This window comes from Macaca thibetana, chromosome 18, assembly GCF_024542745.1.
Source record: "Macaca thibetana thibetana isolate TM-01 chromosome 18, ASM2454274v1, whole genome shotgun sequence".
Taxonomy (NCBI): Eukaryota; Metazoa; Chordata; class Mammalia; order Primates; family Cercopithecidae; genus Macaca; species Macaca thibetana.
The window spans coordinates 59583394-59603832 of record NC_065595.1 but is presented as its reverse complement, the minus strand read 5'-3'; the positions used below and the strand labels follow the sequence as shown (position 1 = coordinate 59603832).

Here is a 20439-nt window from a genome sequence, read left to right as displayed (position 1 = left end):
TCACATGCCATAATCAAACTGTCTTAACTCAAAGCCACATGAAGAAGAAAAAGGAGTATCAGTAAAGGTAACTATTTAGATAAATGTAAACAGAAGCAGGTTTTTGAAAGCTACTCAAACTAAAGTGGTATCAATTCAACCTAGATTGTTATCAATTTAGAATGTTAACTGTAACTCCATTTAATTAATAAGAAAATGACTAAAAAATATACAGAAAAGGAAAAGAAGAAATCAAAATAGCATACTAGGGTAAAAAACTAAGCACAAAAGAAAGCAATAATGTATTATCTGAGGAATAAAAAGGAAATATATGACATAGAAAACAGGAAGATGACAGAAGTCTTTTCTTATCAGTATTCACTTTACATTTAAATAGATTAAACTCACCAATTAAAAAGCTGAGATGAGTAGAATGCAATAAAAAATGATTCAACTGTATCTGTCTATAGAGACTCGCCTAAGATCCACAGACATAGGTTAAAAGGTTACTTGACCTTCATCCACAGGTTAAAAGTAATGGAGGGAAAAAGATATTCCATGCAAAAGGGAGCTGAAGTGGCTACATTAACAGGAGACAAAACAGACTTTAAATAAAAAACTGTCAAAAGAGGCAAAAAAGGACACTGCATATTAATTGATAAAAGGCTCAATCCATTAAGAAAATATAATGACTATAAAAATGTATGCATCTAATACAGACCCAAAATGTAAGAAGCAAAAATAGCCATGAATGCAGGAAAAAACCACTCTAAAATAATAGTCTGACATAGTTTCATAGCTTGTCCCCACAAATGTCATGTTGAAAAGTAATCCCCAATGTTGGGGGGCGGGGGCTGGTGGGATGTGACTGGATCACAGAAGAGGATTTCTCAAGAATGGTTTAGCACCATCCCCTTGGTGTTGTCCTCAAGACAGTGAATGAGTTATTGCCAGATCTGATTGTTTAAAAACGTGTGTGTCATCGTCCCTCTCACCCTCTTTCTTGCTCCTGGCTCTTACCATGTGATGGGCCTGTTCCCACTTTGACTTCTGCAATGAGTAAAAGCTCCCTGAGGCCTCTCCAGAAGCTGAGCAGATGCCAGCAACATGCTTGTACAGCCTGCAGAACCATGAGCCAATTAAAACTCTTTTCTTTATAAATTACCAGTCTCAACAATGGATAGAACATATAAATAGAAGATCAATAAGAAAATAGAAGATATTAACAACTTCACAAACCAACTAGATGTAACAGGCGTGTACAGAACACTCAACAACAGCAGAATACACATTTTTCTCAAGTGTATATGGAACACTTTCCAAGACAGATTATAAGCTGGGCCAAAAAACAAGTCTTAAAAAGTTTTAAAACACTGAAATCATACAAAGTATCTTCTTTAACCACAAGGGAATGAACCAAGAAGTCAATAATAGGAAGAAAACTGAAAGTTTCACAAATATATGGAAATTAAACAAAACACTCTTAAATCACCAGTGACTGAAAGAAATAATCACAGGAAGGCTAAATACTTTGAAACAAATGAAAATGGGAAGACTAAATACTTTGAGACAAATGAAAATGAAAACAACATACCAAAATGTATGGGAGTGGCCGGGCGCGGTGGCTCAAGCCTGTAATCCCAGCACTTTGGGAGGCCGAGACGGGTGGATCACGAGGTCAGGAGATCGAGACCATCCTGGTGAACACAGTGAAACCCCGTCTCTACTAAAACTACAAAAAACTAGCCGGGCGAGGTGGCGGGCGCCTGTAGTCCCAGCTACTCGGGAGGCTGAGGCAGGAGAATGGCGTGAACCCGGGAGGCGGAGCTTGCAGTGAGCTGAGATCAGGCCACTGCACTCCAGCCTGGGCGACAAAGCGAGACTCCGTCTCAAAAAAAAAAAAAAAAAAATGTATGGGAGTCAATGAAAGCAGTGCTCCAGTGGAAATTTTACCCATAAATGTCTATTATACTAAAAACCAATGATCTCAAGCTAATAACCCAACTTGACACTACAAGGAACTATAAAAAGAAAAGCAAATTAAACCAAGAGCCAGCAAAAGGAAAGAAAGAATACAGATTGGAGTGCGTAGAAATAAAACTGAGAATAGAAAATCAATAATGCAAATTAACAAAACTAAAAATCGGTTCTTTATAAAGATCAGCAAAATTGACAATCCTTCTACTGAACTAAGTGGGGAAAAAAAAACCCAGAAGACACAAACAACTAAAATAAAAAATGAAAGTAGGGGGATAACTACCAACCACATAGAAGTAAAAAGAAAATACAATGCATAATCGTACAGTGACTTTTTTTTTCTTTTCTTTTGGACACAGAGTCTTGCTCTGTCACCCAGGCTGGAGTGTAGTGGTGCAACCTCAGCTCACTGTAACCCGTGCTTCCCGGGTTCAAGTGATTCTCTGCCTCAGTCTCTGGAGTAGCTGGGACTACAGGAGTGCATGCCTGGCTAGTTCTTTTTTTTTTTTTTTTTGTATTTTTTGTAGAGATGAGGTTTTGCCATGTTGGCCAGGCTGATCTCGAACTCCTGGCCTCAAGCGATCCACCTACCTCGGCCTCCCAAATTGTCAGGATTACAGGGGTTAGCCACTACGCCCCGCCTACAGTGACAAATTAGATAACTTAGATGAAATAGAGACATTCCTAGAAAACACAGACTGCCAAAATTTATTTTAAAAGAAATAAAGAATCATAATAGGGCCATAGTGGCTCATGCCTTTAACCCCAGCACTTTGGAAGGCCAAGGGAGGGTGGCTTGAGACCAGGAGTTTGAAACCAGTCTGGGCAACATAGCAAGACACCATCTCTACAGAAAATAAAAAGAAAATTAGCCAGGTGTGGTGACACATGACTGTGTTCCTAGCTACTCAGGAGGCTGAGGCAGGAGGATCCCTTGAGTCTGAGAGTTCAACAATACAGAGAGCTAAGGTCATGGCACCGCATTCCAGCCTGGGCAACAGAGCAAGACCTTGACTCTATTAAAAAAATAAAACAAAATGAAGGAAAAAAACCCATATGATCATTTCAGTTGTCATACGAAAAGCATTTGACAAACACAACACCCTTTCATGATTGAAAACACTTGGCCAACAAGGAATAGAGAGGAACTTCCTCAATATGATAAAGGACATTAATGAAAATCCCACAGCTAACATTATACTCAGTGGTAAAAGACTAAAAGCTTCCCCCATGACCAGAAACAGACAAGGTGTCCACTTTTACCACTGCTATTCAACACTTTACTGGAAGCTCTAGTCTGAGTAATTAGGCAAGAATGATAAATAAAAGGCATATAAATTGGAAAGGAAGAAGTAAAACTCTCTCTCTTCTCAGGTGACATGATCCTATCATAGAAAATCCTAAAGAAGCTACAAAATAATACATTAGAGGTAATAATCAAATTCAACAAAATTGCAGGTTACAAGATCAGAAATAAAAGTTCTTTTTTTTTGAGATGGAGTCTTGCTCTGTTGCCCAGGCTGGAGTGCAGTGGCCGGATCTCAGCTCACTGCAAGCTCCGCCTCCCGGGTTTACGCCATTCTCCTGCCTCAGCTTCCCGTGTAGCTGGGACTACAGGCACCCACCACCTCGCCCGGCTAGTTTTTTGTATTTTTTAGTAGAGATGGGGTTTCACTGTGTTAGCCAGGATGATCTCGATCTCCTGACCTCGTGTTCCGCCCGTCTCGGCCTCCCAAAGTGCTGGGATTACAGGCGTGAGCCACCGCGCCCGGTCTAAAAGTTCTACTTCTATATGCTAGCAATAAACAATATGAAAAGAAAATTGAGGGAACAATTCCATTTAAAATAACATCAAAGGCCAGGCGTGGTGGCTCACGTCTGTAATCCCAACACTTTGGGAGGCGGAGGCGGGGGGTTCAGGAGGTCAGGAGATTGAGACCATTCTGGCTAACATGGTGAAACCCCAACCCTACTAAAAAAATATATTAAAAAATTAGCCGGGTTTGGTGATGGGCGCCTGTAGTCCCAGCTACTCGGGAGGCTGAGGCAGGAGAATGGCATGAACCCCAGAGGCGGAGCTTGCAGTGAACCTAGATTGAGCCACTGTACTCCAGCCTGGGCGACAGAGCGAGACTCGTCTCAAAAAAAAAAAAACATCAAAAAGAAACACCTAGGAAAAAATTTAACCAAGAAGATGTAAGGCTTATGCACCAAAAACTTAAAAACATTGCTGAAATTAAAGAAGGCTTACATAAAAGGGGAGACATCCTGTGTTCATGGACTCGAAAAGTTACTATTGTTAAGATGGTAATACTACCCAAAGTAATTTAAAGATTCAATGCAATCTCCATCGAAATCCCAATGTCCTTTTTGGCAAAGATGTAAAAACCCATTCTAAAATTCATATGAAATCTCACGAGATCCCAAATAGTCAAAACAATTTTGAAAATGAACGAAGTTGAAAGACTCACATTTCCTGATTTCAAAACTTACTACAAAGCTACCATAATCATACAGTGTGGTACCAACATAAAGACAAACATATACAGACCAATGGAATACAACAAAAACCCCACAAATAAACCCTCATGTATATGGCCTAATGATTGACACAAGGGGCCAACAACTTTCAATGCAGGGAAAGGACAGGCCTTTCAATACACAGTGTTGGGAAAACTGGATATCCACATACAAAAATATTAAATTGGACCCTTACTATACACTATATAAAAAGTAATTCACAACAGGTCAAAGACTTAAACATACTGGCTGAAACTATAAAATTCACAGAAAGCATAGGTAAGACATTTCATGACACACTGGATTTGGCAATGATTTCTTAAATACAAAGCCAAAAATACAAGCAACAAAAGAAGAAATAAACCGGATTTCATCAAAATTTAAAATTTTGTGCTTGAAAGCACTATTAACAGAGTGTAGAGAATAGAAAATATCTGCAAACCATATATCTGATAAGAGATTAATATCCAAAATTTAAAAAGAACTCCTATAACTCAACAACAACAACAAAAACAAACCACCAAATTTTAAAATGGGCAAAGAACTTGAATAGAAATCTCTCAAGAGAAGATATACGAATGGCCAATAAGCACATGACAAGATGTTTACCATTCCTGGTCATTAGAGAAATGCAAATCAAAACCACAATAAGATACCACTTCACATCCATTAGGATGACTACTATTAAACAAAACAAAACAAAACAGAAAAGAACAAATGTTGGAGATGTGGAGAAACTGGACCCATGTGCACTGCTGTTGCGAATGTGAAATGGTGCAAACGTTGGGGTTACTATTATGGCGTCTCCTCAAAAAAATTAAACATATGGCTGAACGTGGTGGCTCACGTCTGCAATCCCAGCACTTTGGTACGCTGTTGCTGGGAATGTGAAATGGTGCAAACATTGTGAATTTTATGGCATTTTCTCAAAACATTAAACATACAGCTGAGCATGGTGGCTCAGGCCTAAAATCTCTGCACTTTGGGAAGCTGATGCAGGAGGATCTCTTGAGCCCTGGAGTTTGAGACTAGCTTAGTCAACACAGCAAAGTGTCTCTACAAAACTAATTAATTAATTATCATATGACTTAGCCATTCCACTTACAGGTATATACCCAAATTAATGGAAAACAGGGATATTACAGAAATATCATATATATAACATCAATATGGATATAAAATATAATATGGAATAATATATAATAATAATATAATATGGAAAGCAGGTATTTGTACTCTACTGTTTGTTATTCACAATAGCTAAAAAAGAGAGCAATCTTAAGTGTCTATTAACGGATAAATGGATAAACAAAATGTAGTATATCCACACAATGGAATATTATGATACATGCTATGACATGAATGAACCTTGAAGACACTGTGCTAGGTGAGATAAACCAGTCACAAAAAGACAAATATTATAGTAATCTATTTAAATGAAACACCCTGAGTAGTCTAATTCAGAGATAGAACAGTGATTACTGAGAGTTGAGGGGAGAGGGAAATGGAAAGTTACTGTTTAACTAAAAGAGTTTAGTATAGGATGACGAAAAAGTTCTGGACACAGCAGTGGTAATGTTTTAAGACAATGTGAATGTATTTAATGCCACTGACTTGCATAGTTAAAAACGCCCAACATGGGGAATTTCATCTTACGCATACTTTATCACAATATAAAGAGATAATTTATTTTTTAAAAATCCATTATAATATTCAGAAAGTCTAAACTCCTAAGTAAAAGAGCCCCGAAACTTGGTAGGCCTTAAGTTTTTATTCACAAAGCCCACACTGATAATCTCTCCTGTAAGAATGTAAAATTCAAACAGAGAGGGTACTAGTCTTGATTAACCCACAGAACCTAGAATAATATATATGTGTGTATACAATGAGTTTTGAGCCAGCAGAAGTATTACCACTGTTAGCATCTTGTGTGTTGCCCACAAGCTATAGGTGGATTAAGTAATGCCAATATCTTATTTCAAATGAGATAATAATATATGGCAAAGTGTGTTGTAAGTTACCACATATTTAATGTAGTATTATTAATTTTTCTAAAAAATTAATAAAAATTAATTCCAGCCTGCATTCAGGCTGGAATGCAGTAGCATGATCAAAGCTAACTGCAGCCTTGAACTCCTGGGCTCAAGTGATTCTCTTACCTCAGCCTCCCGACTAGTTGAAACTTAGGTGCGTGCCATCACACCTGGCTAATTTTTAAATTTTTTTGTAGAGATAGGGTCTCGCAACATTACCCAGGCTGTCTCAAACTCCTGGCCTCAAGAGGTCCTCCCACTTTGGCCTCCCAAAGTGCTGAGATGACAAGCATGAGCCCCTGTATAATACTGTACAACATTGTAGACCACTGTAGAATAGAGCCGCCTGGACCTAGTCATTATTAATCATTATTAATAACATGTTAAATATGTGGTAACTTGCAAAATCCTTTGCCATTTATTATTTCATTTGAAATTAATACTACGTTAAATACTAACAGTATTATTAATAATGTAGGCTAAATATGTAGTAAATGTTATCTTCTTTTTCCCAAAATTTAACTGCCAACAATCGTCAATTCCTTCCATTTTTGATCTATGTAATACTGAACAGGTAAAGATCTTTAAATCGTACATGGTATTTCAAAGATCAAAGGCTTTGGAGTCAAGACATTTAGATCTGAATTTTGACATTGTTGTTTGCTTGCAGTTATGACCTGTAGTAAGTAATTTACGTCTTTTCATTTCTTATGTCTTTCTCCTATCTTTAATCTTACTCATGTCACTCCTTCAATTTTATCTCAAATGAGTGGAAAAATAGTGTTACAATCTTAATACTTTGTGCCTCTGAATTAAGGGTGAACAATCTCAGGAAGCTCAAGGAAATTCTGCCAAAAATCAAGCTATTTTGTGTCCTGCTCCTACACCACCAAGGAACACAAGGTGAAGATTAATTGCCATTGCTATGTGGAGACATGTAAAGTGGTAAAAATACCCAAAAAAAACACTATTATTTGTATTAGAAAGCAATTTTGCCAAAGAAAATGGAAAGTCAAAAAATTAAAAGGAATTATAACTGTTACATAATTTTTAAAAATTTAGCAGGTCAAAGAGGTCAGTTCAGAATAAAAGAATTCTTGGTATTTTAGGGGTGGGAAGTAAAGAAGGGGTAGGAAGATGGGAAGGGAAGCAAAGAACAATAAGTTCTACAGACTTCAATTTTTCTTTGTTTTTTCCAATAACCACAAAACAGGACCTCTTAGAATTAGGAAAAACTACCAAAATGCTATTAAGTATGCCAAATCTAACTACACTAAAATAAAACCATAGACAATGCAGATCTTAAGCAGTTTTATGAAGGAGGTACAGCAATATCATAAAATGCCACTGATCTGGACTCCCTAATTCCATAAGACTATGAACTCCAGAAGAGAGAAAGAAAACTTTCGTTGGTTTCATCACTGCTGTTTTCCCACTGCCTGAAACTGAACAGTGCTCAATATATAACAAGTGTTCAAAAAATAATTGTTGACTAAATTACCTCCTCTTTGAAGTGATCAGTTTTTCAATATACAAAAGGAAAAATATCTTTATTACTTTTGAGGGTGATTTATTGTGTGGTTATTCTATAATTATTTATGCATTGCTTAACTTTGAAAAAGAATTTAAAGCAATACAAAAGATTATTTTGTATTTTCTTCAGTCCCCTTCAAAGTTTTATTCAGATTTATAATAATATTTGCACATCTTCAGCCTTCTTAAACTTTACTAAGATAACCTGAATAAAAACACAAAAAGTGTTTCAATGTAACCATTTCTCACTCCCTGATCATCTCTTTGTCATGTAACAATTTCACTTGCAGCATGAAGAGAATAACTATGTCACATTTAATTCTGAAGAGGAAGAAGTTCCTTATTTCCTAGTATATAATTGTTAATAAAATTCTCCTCAAGTCAAGCTGCTCTTACAGCTTCTCAAACAGCTGGTCATTCAATGATGTTCCTTGTGTAATTTCTTAATTTCCAGAGAATTTATTTTCCCTTTCTCCTCCTTAGACAATTTTATAGCTCAGCACAATGTAAGTACTATGTTATAGTACCTGAAGGCAATACAACTGTTCTTTTAAAATATTTGATAACTAGAATGCTTCACTAATATTAGCAAACCTACATGATTTATTTCATCAGAATTAACAAGATTTCCTTCTCTCTGGAAAGTACTATCCTTCACTGTCTCAACCAGATAGTCCTTAAGACAACTAATGTGTAACTTTCTAAAACTAGGTAGCTGAGTTTGTTTCCATTGTTGCTGTTCACTGCTATTCTTATGGCAGCAAGTTAGGGACTGAGATACATTATCTTTTCTCTGATAAATGAACAGGGAAAAAATCCTAAGATGTCAGCAGGGGAAAGATGGAATTCTTTACCTCCCAAATCCACAAAGATGATGAGAGCCTTTGATGCCATGATAATTTTGATTCAGCTATGTTGCAGAGAGTTTTCTGTGAATCATCTTATAATTTTAACTTTTTTTAAAAAATAAGAAAGTGTTCTAAACTGACCGAAAATTAGCTTCTTGAAATACAATACGTTTTTGTTTCTGAATTGCAAGTTGCAAAAGCCTGAGGGAATCAAGTATATCACAATAGCCTATAAACTCATAAATAAAATTAAATTGAATTCTGGCATTAATTAATAATAGAACCTTCTTATATTTTGGGTTTTAACAAAAACAAGAGAATAACTTGTCTTCTCACAAAAACATATATTTTAATCTCATTACCTACTACTTATTGACCACCTCCATAAGAAGATAACTAATGCCTAAAATAAAGAGCAATTCAACAAAGATCAAACGTAAAATTATGACTGGTAAGTCTAAATCCATTACATTTATATTTCATCTGGGTATCCTGCATGGGACATAAGAGGAGTAACAATATAATCTTCCCAATATTATCAAATTAATAGGTTAGGACAATTCCCACATAGTATTTGGGGCTTCTGATTTTCATCAGACACACAAAAATATTTAGCAATGTAGTTCCAACAAATTATCACAACTACTTTCAAATATTCACTAAAATATGCAAGAAAAAAATAACTTACTATCTCGGAGTGTTTCCCAAGCCCACTGGTCATTTTTGAAGAAGAGATGTCGTTTGATTTCTTCTACACCATTTCGTCCTAATCTCACTTCCCTGAATAAAGACAGAAGGAGAAAAGTAATTAATCATTTGAGATCTTATTATAACCTGTACAGGTTTATTTGTGGGCAGAATATTAAATCTGTGCAGGACAAATACAGTTCTAAGGTGAAATTATATTGTCAGCATAATTTCAGCCCAAATAGAAAATATGTTAAAGATAGAGAACATTAAAGAACTTTTTAAAAAGAAAACTGAAGAAAGGCCAGACGCGGTGGCTCACACCTATAATCCCAGCACTTTGGGAAGTCCAGGTGGGGTGGATCACCTGAGGTCAGGAGTTCGAGACCAGCCTGGCCAACACAGTGAAACCCCATCTCTACTAAAAATATAAAACTAACCGGGTGTGGTGGAACACGCCTGTAGTCCCAGCTACTTGGGAGGCTGAGACAGGAGAATCGCTTGAACGCAGGAGGCAGAGGCTACAGTGAGCTGAGATCGCATCACTGCACTACAGCCTCCGTGAGACAGAGTGAGACTCCGCCTCAAAAAAAGAAAAGAAAACTAAAGAATAACTACAAAAAACACCCATGACTTTTCTACTGACAACAAAAATCCAGTTTGATCACCACCTTACTTCATTAGTAAAATGAATAAAGCACCATGCATTTTCTTGACAGTTGTTTGTGCGTGTATGTTTATTTTTTTCTTACAGTGGTAAAGTTATGCTTTTTTCCCCCAACCAAAACTTTACTTAGACAGTAATACCAGATGCTACCAAAAACCTCCAGAAACACATTTTAAATTTTGAATTTCCAATTTATAATCTATTAATTATTTCTGACCATTCAAAAGTCAGTGACTACTAATTCTTGATACTGCCACAAAATTCAGAGCTTTCACTGGACAAGTTACTGACACCAGCCTCTTTCCTGGTGAGCAAAAAGTTTTTAAAAACGTGATTTTAGCTGAATTGGAAAAAGAAAGTCAGCACCTTTTTTTCCCTAGTAGAGTGCTTATAAAGAAAATACTCTAAATTCTAAGTTTCTGCATAAGCTAAAAGACAAGTTGGCTTAGATATGTGACAATTTTTCCAAGAAGCTTTCACGAACTCTCAAACTGGATTAGAAAACCTCTCCATGGTTCTCTGGCACATGGTACTTACCTCATGGTAATTAGTTGTCTGTACTATAAATGTCTGATTTGCTCATCTAATTCCCCCAAAGGACTATGAGATATTTGAGAGAAGTGGCTCTGTATCTTCCTCACTACTATATCCCTAGCACCTAATAAACAGCATAGTACAATTCTTTATATTAAAATGTAAAAATTATCCAGGCACGGTGGCTCACACCTGTAATCCTAGCACTTTGGGAGGCCACGGCAGGTAGATCATGAGGTCAGGAGTTCAAGACCAGCCTGGCCAACATAGTGAAACCCTCTCTACTGAAAATACAAAAATTAGCCAGGCGTGGTGGCAGGCACCTGTAGTCCCAGCTACTCAGGAGGTTGAGGCAGGAGAACCACTTAAACCCGGGAGGTGGAGGTTGCAGTGAGCCAAGATCGCGCCACTGCACTCCAGCCTGGGCGACAGAGCGAGACTCTGCCTCAATGAATCGATCAATCAATATCAATGTAAAAATTAGCCAGGCATGGGTGGCTCATGCCTATAATCCCAGCATTTTGGGAGGCTGAAGTGGGAGGATCACTTGAGCCCAGAAGTTTGAAACCAGCCTGGGCAACGAGCAAAACCCTGCCTCTGTTTAAAAAAAAAAGTAAACATTTGAAAAACCATACTTCAAGCTCTAAAGGACATAATGAAGGCAAGTTAAAGCAAATATCAACTTGAAACATATTTAAAAGTACTAGGTCTCTCTAATATTTAACAATTTACAATCATAAACATTAAGTATAATCTTACTAATACATCTGGTTCACTTTCAAATTTCAAAAGTAAACCTCAAAGGTATACATAATATGTCATTTTTCTTTCAAAAACGCAGACAAGTATCATTAAAATGCTTGTTGAATCTACAAGATGGAACACCAACTATTATGTCTAGAAGAAAAAAGGTAGTATACTTTTAAAAATGGCTTTATACTATTGACTCTTTCAACAACCATATACCATACATCATCAAATCTAAAATGGTTTAAAGTATAAGGTGTATCACCATTTTTATACCACTAGGAAAAAGAATGCTCCCAACTCACACCATTGACTGTGAGATGTTCTCTAATTTGAGATGTTATGTTAAAAATATTTTTTTAGATTCAATAAAATACGCTGTAATTTTTATAATTAACCAAGTTAAAAATTGAACAATAAAAGAAAAAGTCATCTAATTTAGCCATCAGCCAAGACTATATTATCATCACAATTTCTTAGGTATGATAAGTGAGCTGAGATCCACAAAAGACATCTAGACTATCATAAAATTATCTCAGGTTTCACTGTCATTAACAGTTTTGAGAATGGTAGCATATAAAAATTCTAACAATTTACACGTAGAAACTCAGATATGGACCTTAAAAACGGAGCAGAAGATGAGAAGTCCTCAGAATTAATACAGGCTCAATTTTAAAATTATTTACCTGTCAGTAAGGAAGGCACAAATAAGGTTTTTTGCTTCTTTTGATATGTCATTATCATCAGGAAAGGTAAGTGAATTTTTATGGTTCATAATTTTACTGTAAGTTCCAACCAAAGAATCTGCATAAAAAGGTGTATCACCTGAAAATTAATAAAGAAAACAAAAGCAAAATGAAATACATTTGAAAAAAGTCAGTTTCAAAGGAAGAGTCAAAGTTAACCCATTTTAAAAGATTATTAGGTATGTATTAAACTAAAAACATACTCCTAATATATAAAAAGAACACATCATAAAGTTGCTCTAAGCCTCTAAATGCTTTTAAAAACACATACAAAGCGGGTTTGGATCATGTTTATTACCCACAAACAAAATCAAGATTGCTTAAGAAAATAAATATTATATTAGAAAGAGCCAAGTGGCGAGTTTTGAGATGAACAACTATAATAGAGAGACATAAAATCTTCCTTTACTCACCTACAAGCATTTCGTATAAAAATACCCCAACCGACCACCAGTCACATTCTCTTCCATAATAACCATCACCACCTTGGGATTTTAATACTTCAGGGGAAATATAATCAGGTGTTCCAACTGCTGTATCACATCGTACCATGCCTTCCTAAAAACAGCAGCAGGTCAAATTTTGAATTAGGATATAAAGTCTCAATTATTTAAAATGACTTTCTTATTAATATAACCTATGGGACTCCAAATCTTTGAGCTATAAAATATCATATATTAAAACTTAATGGAAACCTGACAAAAATTAACACAGCTTAATCATATATATACATACTGTATACACACCATATACATATATACCATAAAATGTATGTGTATACACGTGTATGCATATACACACACACTATATGTGTATTCACATATATACACACACCAGTGATTATTTTGTAATAATGCTCACTAGAAAGACATACTGCCACCATTTATTATTCCCCGAGTTGTGCCAATATCATGATATCATCTTAACTGCTGAGAATAAGTACACAGGCCAGTGCAAATACATTGGGGAGTTCATAGAATAGGGCATTTTACAACATATTGGTATAAACGCTGACTTCCTTATTTCTTACTAAAATAGCTATTTAACTATGTTTGAAACTACAAAAGAAACATACAAAAGTTGACTATATAAATATAAAATGAGGGCGCATATGTATGGGAAAAGGGCATAATAATGTAAAGCACATTGAATATCTATTTCATGTGAATTTTAACTGCCCTCCCCCACCAAACCTGAGAGACTTGTTAGTTGTTACCTATATTTGCTGGTATTAATGAAACAGAATTATAACTAAATCCTCACACAAAAGTTCTCATGTAGTGTTTCCTTCACTGTTTATATGAAGTGAAGGAATAACATACACAGCTGAATGAGCTGTGTATATGTTTTATTTATTATATAGTGAGGATAGGTACCTTTTAAGACTCACTCCTAAAATAAGCAGTAAAATTTTTTATATGTTAACAGAAGTAAAACACTAAAAAATACACACATCACTGAAATCCAATTTTTATGAAAGTCTAATTTTAACACTGGCATAAGTATTTAGTGACGTTTAAGCTAATTCCATTCCTAGTTACCAGTAGTGTATATTAGACTTGTTATGAAGGATTTAGTAAATTTGGCAATCCACATTTACCCTAAATAGAGAGGAAAAAATAAATCACTAACAAGTTACTAATACCACATTGAAACCATGGTATCTAGTTCAACAAATAAGGTCATATCAATTCTGGACAAGTCCAGCAATGGTTAGTAAATTCTTAAACCATTTTCTAAAGAAGCAACTATCTTGAATTAGTAAAAACTAAATTAAAATCTAGTTAATTAACCTTATTCATCTTCATACAAGTACCAAAATCTGCTAACTTCAAATGTCCAGATTTATCCAGCAGCATGTTATCAGGCTTCACATCTCTGCGGGAGGGAAAAAATAGTACAGTATTTTCTGAAACAGATTAGACACTGTAAAAATTATATGAGGCAGTTATTTTAGGTCAAGCATCCTCAATCTAGGTAAGGCCATCTTGGATCTATATGTGTTCTCTAACCACATCTATAAATTAAATTTCATCAAGGAAACTTCTTTATATGTTAATGCCTCAGAAGAAAACATATATATTCCTTTTTAAACAGAGTTTGATTCTTTCAGAGGGAAAATCAAATCGTTTAAGAGAGACTGACCATCAAAAATACAACACTCAGACATAAAAGGTGATCGAAACATATGAGATAGATAAGTACATAAAAAACCCCAGGGCAGGGTCTAAGTTGCTTTCATTTTTGATCCCTGACATGTAGGCACAGCAACTGCACACAGGATTCCAGCAGTGTTTGTACAACAAATGAAACTATTCGTCTATGAATAAATATGATGTATTCACTAATTAAAAGCAAATTAAATTACATATTTAAAAAATTAACATCAAAGTGTTTAACTCCTGGCACATACCTTAGAAAACTAGTTTACAATTTTTACTTTTCAGAATATCATTTAAAGGCTATATGATCAGATTAAGGGATATTAAAGAATACATTTATACCAACATTAAACTGAAATGCTAAATTTATAAACTTCAAAGTCTGGAGTTCTTTTTTTCCCCCCTTCCTGAGATGGAATCTCATTCTGTCACCCAGTCTGAAGTGCAGTGACTAGATCTCAGCTCACTGAAACCTCTGCACTCAGGCTCAAGCGATCCTCCCACCTTAGCCACCCAAGGAGCTGGGACCACAGGTGCATGCCACCTGTTGTTGAGATGGGTTTCACCATGTTGCCCGGGCTGGTGTCAAACTCCTGAGCTCAAGAGATCTACCTGTCTCAGCCTCCCAAAGTGCTGGGATTACAGGCATGAGTCAGCGCCTGGCCAAAGTCTTGAGTTCTGAAATGTCATTCATGTCATACAGAAGAATGGGTGAATTGAGAGTAAGAAATGTTAAAGTTATTTTTTAGCTATTTCCTTCAACAAATGAGAAAATTTAAAGCACTTTTATCTTTACCTGTGAATAAAACCCATGGAATGGATTGCATCCAATGCAAGAACTACTTCTGCAGTATAGAATCGTGCCCATTTTTCAGGCACATCATAGTTGCTCATTAAGTTTACAAGATCTCCACCAGGCATGTATTCCATCACCATGTAGAGATAACGATCATCTTGGAATGCATAAAAAAGCTACACAGACAAAAAAACACACAAAACATATTCATTAATGTTAAACAAAATTGTTTCACTTAAAAAGTGGCAAAAATACTAACAAAAGATTTAAGTAAAATTAATCAAATTACAGAAGTTGCAAGTCTAGTTAAAAAAAAAAGACAAACATAAATGCCACAAAGACCCCTGTATATGCAAAAGGACTATGACCTGATTATTCAGAAGAGTTACATGGAGATAGTCTTCCTTCATAACTTTCTATACTATTTGAATTTCCTTTACTGAGAATTTTTTTAAACTGTAATATTTTCAGTAAATATACAAATCTCCTAGGCAAAGAAATACTGTACTTCTTATTTATGCATCAGTGAGGTCTACTATTAAATTTATATCAATATCACAATGCTCAAGAAGTCTTTGATAAATTTGGCTTAGTTTCAGCTGTTTCTTATTAGCTGTGTGACTAGTAATTTGCTTAACCTACCCGAGTCTCTGCGGCTATAAGATCTTCTAAAACACTGTAACGACTGTACTTTAACTTTTATACCTGCTGCTTAGTCAAGTATCCAGATGCCTGGTAGTTAGTAATTGCTTAATAAAGGCTTAATGAACCAAATCATAAATTAATCCATGAAGTAACAGTGCACCTAACAGATTAACTGTCTTTCAGGGTTGAGGGTTGTTAAAAAAGACTACTGAATACAGAAAGCACTTAGTGCAATAGATGCTCAACAAATGACAACAGTCAGGAGGAGGAGTAGTAACAACACAAAAGTAGGAGAAAGGCAGCCGCTAGGGCTAAAATAGTAACAGTAAAATCCACTAAATGTGAAATTAGTGAGGATATCAGGCATAAATATAGTATGTGACCGGGGATCAAATAAAAAGGTCAAATTTACAAAATAACATTTTAAGTAAATATAAGAAGTTCAGAATTAAACTAAAAAAAAAAGTAAGCCCCAGAGAAGATGATCTCTAATTTACCCAGATGTTTGTCTTAAAATCTGCTTAATGCTTCATTTTTTTCAACAGTGTTTAGTAATTTTAGTTATAGATTCAGTTATTTTGTTTTGATTTTTTTTTTTTTTTTTTTTTTTTTTTTTTTTTTGAGACGGAGTCTCACGCTGTTGCCCAGGCTGGAGTGCAGTGGCGCGATCTCGGCTCACTGCAAGCTCCGCCTCCTGGGTTCACGCCATTCTCCTGCCTCAGCCTCCTGAGTAGGTAGGACTACAGGCGCCCGCCACCGCGCCCGGCTAATTTTTTGTATTTTTAGTAGAGACGGGGTTTCACTGTGGTCTCGATCTCCTGACCTTGTGATCCGCCCGCCTCGGCCTCCCAAAGTGCTGGGATTACAGGCTTGAGCCACCACGCCCGGCCTTGTTTTGATTTTTTATTTTTTTGTAGAGGTAGCGGGGCCAGTCTTGAACTCCTGCCCTCAAGTGATCTTCCTGCCTCAGCCTCTCGAAGTGCTCGGATTACAGGCTTGGGACTACCACACCCGGAGGAGACTCAGTTATTTTAATGTAAAAAATATATTTTGGGGGAAGAGGGAAGGATAAGAAACAAAGTGGCATTTCATGACTATCCCAGATTAAAGTACACAATTTGTCATTTGGGCCCCATAAAGAAATATTGTTAATTTGGTGACAGTTTACCCTATTTATAGACAATATATCCAGAGAAATAAAGCTCTGAATACCTAAATTGTAAATAGCCCTGAAATTGACAATTATGTCACATATCTTTTAACTAACGGACACTGAACATGCATGTATCAGTGGTTGTTAACCAGTGGTGAACACATTTTCGGTTGTCACAGCTGTGTGTGAGGTGGGAAGAGTTGCTACTGGCATCTCCTGTGCAGAGGCCAGGAATGCTGCCAAACATCCTAAATTAACACACTCGTAACTGGAATAATGTAAAGGATGGCCCCCAACAACAAAGAACAAACACTATACTAACGTCAACAGTATTAGGCCTGAGGAACTCTGATCTACACAGTTGGTAAAAACATAGACATTTCAAGTTGAAAAGTGCTATGGTGACCGGGTATGGCGGCTCACGCCTGTAATCCCAGCACTTTGGGAGGCTGAGGCGGGCGAATACCGAGATCAGGGGATCGAGACCATCATGGCTAACACAGTGAAGCCAGTCTCTACTAAAAATACAAAAAAAATTAGCTGGGCGTGGTCCCAGCTACTCGGGAGGCTGAGACAGGAGAATGGCATGAATCCCGGAGGCAGAGCTTGCAGTGAGCCGAGATTGCACTATTGCGCTCCAGCGTGGGCGACAGAGCAAGACTCCGTCTCAAAAAAAAAAAAAAAAAAAAGTGCTATGGCATAAACCTTCAACATTTTTCATATCCTTTTAATTCCAATTACTGTTATGCTTTTTAAGGATAGACTTCATTATATATTATAAATAAATAAATCACAAATACAAGTTAGAAAATTAGAAATGGTCTAGCCCAGTTTAACTTCCCCCGTATGACATTTTGCATTAAGGACCCCAATACATAAGACAGATAAAACATGAAGCTGAACTCAAAAAAGCAGAGAGAAAACTCAGAATTATAGTCCACCCAAAACCCCACTTGACCCCATGATTTTGCCTAAGGTACCTCCACAACTGAACATAACCAATCAAAGACAACTTTCACACTTACGAACAAGGGAACTGTGGCCCAGAGGTGTTAAGTAACATGGCCACAGCTTCAGAGAAAGGCCTATGGCAATCAAGACGAGGACCTAAAACTACTGACTTCTAGTTTATTTTTCTTTCTACTGAAAACCTAAAGACAAGTATTATTTGGTGACCTAGCTTAACTTGGTTTCCTCTCACTTTCCCTTCATTTCCCTTATTATCTCCTCTTCACAAAATAAGAGACAAATAAATGAGGAGACAGCTAAACAAAATGAGAGCCTCATGTCTGGGGAAAAAAAATTCAATATTAAATAAAAGTAACTATTTAAATTTTAATAATATATGACTTCCCTCAAATTTAAGTAGATTAAGTTTTCTGTATCTTCTGTATTTAAAAATACCTAATTTAAAATTCTGTGTTTAAATTTTTTATTTTTTATTTTTATTTTTGATACAGGGTCTCACTCTGTTGCCCAGGCTGAAGTGCAGAGATGTGAACACAGCTCACTGCAGCCTCAACCTCCTGGACTCAAGCAATCCTCCTGCTTCAGCCTCCTCAGTAGCTGGGACCACAGGCGTGTACCACCATGCCTCAATAATTTTTTTAATTTTTTGTAGACATAGGTGTCACCATGTTGCCCAGGCTGGTCTCAAACTCCCGGGCTCAAGCAATCCTCCTGCCTCGTCCTCCCAAAGTATTGAGATTACAGGCCTGAGCCATAATGCCCAGCCCAAATTCTACATTTAAATTAAATTTCCTATATATAAATTCTACAGAAGCATAATTATTTTGTTCTGGCCTTTCTTTCTAGAAATGATTCAATATAATTAAATTTTAAGATTTAAAAGGTAATTAGACAATTTTGTAACTGCCAGTAAATTCTCTATTACTATTCTAAAACACAAACTAAGCTTCTCAGATATGTTTAGTTACAAACTGATAGAGCAGTAATGAAAGAGTAGCAAAGTCATACCTGAACAACCCACGGACTATTAGCAAAAGCCATGATGTCCCTTTCTTCCCAGAAAAAAGCAGAATCAGATCTCTTAATCATTTCAAATTTGCTGAGAAGCTTCATAGCATATACCTTCCTGGTGGATTTATGCCTTACCTTTAAAATTGAAAAGGGAAAATAATGAACCTTTTGTTAACATTTAAAGCTCAAGGTTTCACAGAACAATTTACTAAGTGCTTTTAATACTTGTTAAATAATTAAGCTTTACTGTTTCCGTTATTTTTATTTCTTCTCTTCTGCCAAATTATTCCAAGTAGCTAATGTCAAGACTTTAATTATCAGAAGTAATGTTTTAAAAAAATCTTTATTTCCTATATTATAAGATACGTTCCCCCCTCCATCCTGCTATGTAAGCTGCTTCCTATTTATAAAGCTTACTATTCTACAGCATTTTAGTCTAATATTACGAGCAAAGATTTATCTTCTGACGCCTGAGACTTCTTCTCTGCCATAGGTACTTGGGGAAAACACTTCCCACTACGGCTGGATTTGACACTAGGCTTTCATACCCTAGGCAACAATGTCTAAAGGAACTTCAAGCAACAATTCTATAAAAACAGTATTTTCCCAAATAATATGTTAAACACACAAGTGGATTATTTTAATTTAATAAAATCCTTTTTTATTCTCATTAAAATAACCTACCAATTGAACTTCTCCAAATGCACCTCTACCAATCACCTTCACTACTTCATAATCTTCGGCTTTCATTCGTAAATCTCTGATTTTATTTATTGTGTCTTTATCTGTATGAAAAGAAAAGCTTATCATTTTAAATCACTAAAGTATTACAACTAGCACTACTTATTTTACATTCGAGTTCTTAAGAAACACAATGAAAAACAACAAACTTCATTAAGAATTATTTGAAAATATGGTGAAACTTGAAGTTATAAAACAGATAAATGTTCAATTTGCTAATATTTTTAAAATAAATTCCAGAATAACTTCATTATAGCTACTAAAGGTTTTTATTAATCAAAATATGACTTAATAGAATGTTTTAAAAACAAATATTACACTACAAACGAAAGTTGAGAATAATTAGCTAATTAGTTCCTAGTATTTTAAGTACACATCAAATCCGAATTTAGGAAACATGAGTAGATATTTTAGATTAATACTGGAATAAATTTTTCTTTTTATAAGGTCAGTTTTAGTGACCCTTTTAAAAAATATGTAATTTAAGATATCAAAAGCAAATACACTAATAAAAAAAACACAGTAAATTTTCCAACTGGCAATCGTTAATACTTATATCATTACATTTCTCTATTTGAACCTAGATTTTTAACTTGAAACACACAGTGAAAATCACTGCAATTATTTATATAAACCTGTCATACTACAAACTACAATAATTCACAAATCCCCACTGGATAGATATTCTAAT

General features: G+C 35.7%; 1 protein-coding gene across 2 annotated transcripts in view; it reads right to left on the bottom strand.

Moving 5' to 3' along the window:
- ROCK1 (Rho associated coiled-coil containing protein kinase 1) overlaps nt 1–20439 on the bottom strand; it is a 156377-nt gene that overhangs the window by 82707 nt on the left and 53231 nt on the right. For both annotated transcript variants that reach the window (XM_050767630.1, XM_050767632.1), the window contains exons 3-9: nt 19692–19792; nt 19005–19142; nt 15230–15405; nt 14065–14149; nt 12685–12829; nt 12212–12350; nt 9579–9670 (exon numbers count right to left, since the gene is read on the bottom strand). In XM_050767630.1, the coding sequence (XP_050623587.1) occupies nt 9579–9670; nt 12212–12350; nt 12685–12829; nt 14065–14149; nt 15230–15405; nt 19005–19142; nt 19692–19792 (876 nt within the window). The remainder of the gene's footprint in view (nt 1–9578; nt 9671–12211; nt 12351–12684; nt 12830–14064; nt 14150–15229; nt 15406–19004; nt 19143–19691; nt 19793–20439) is intronic.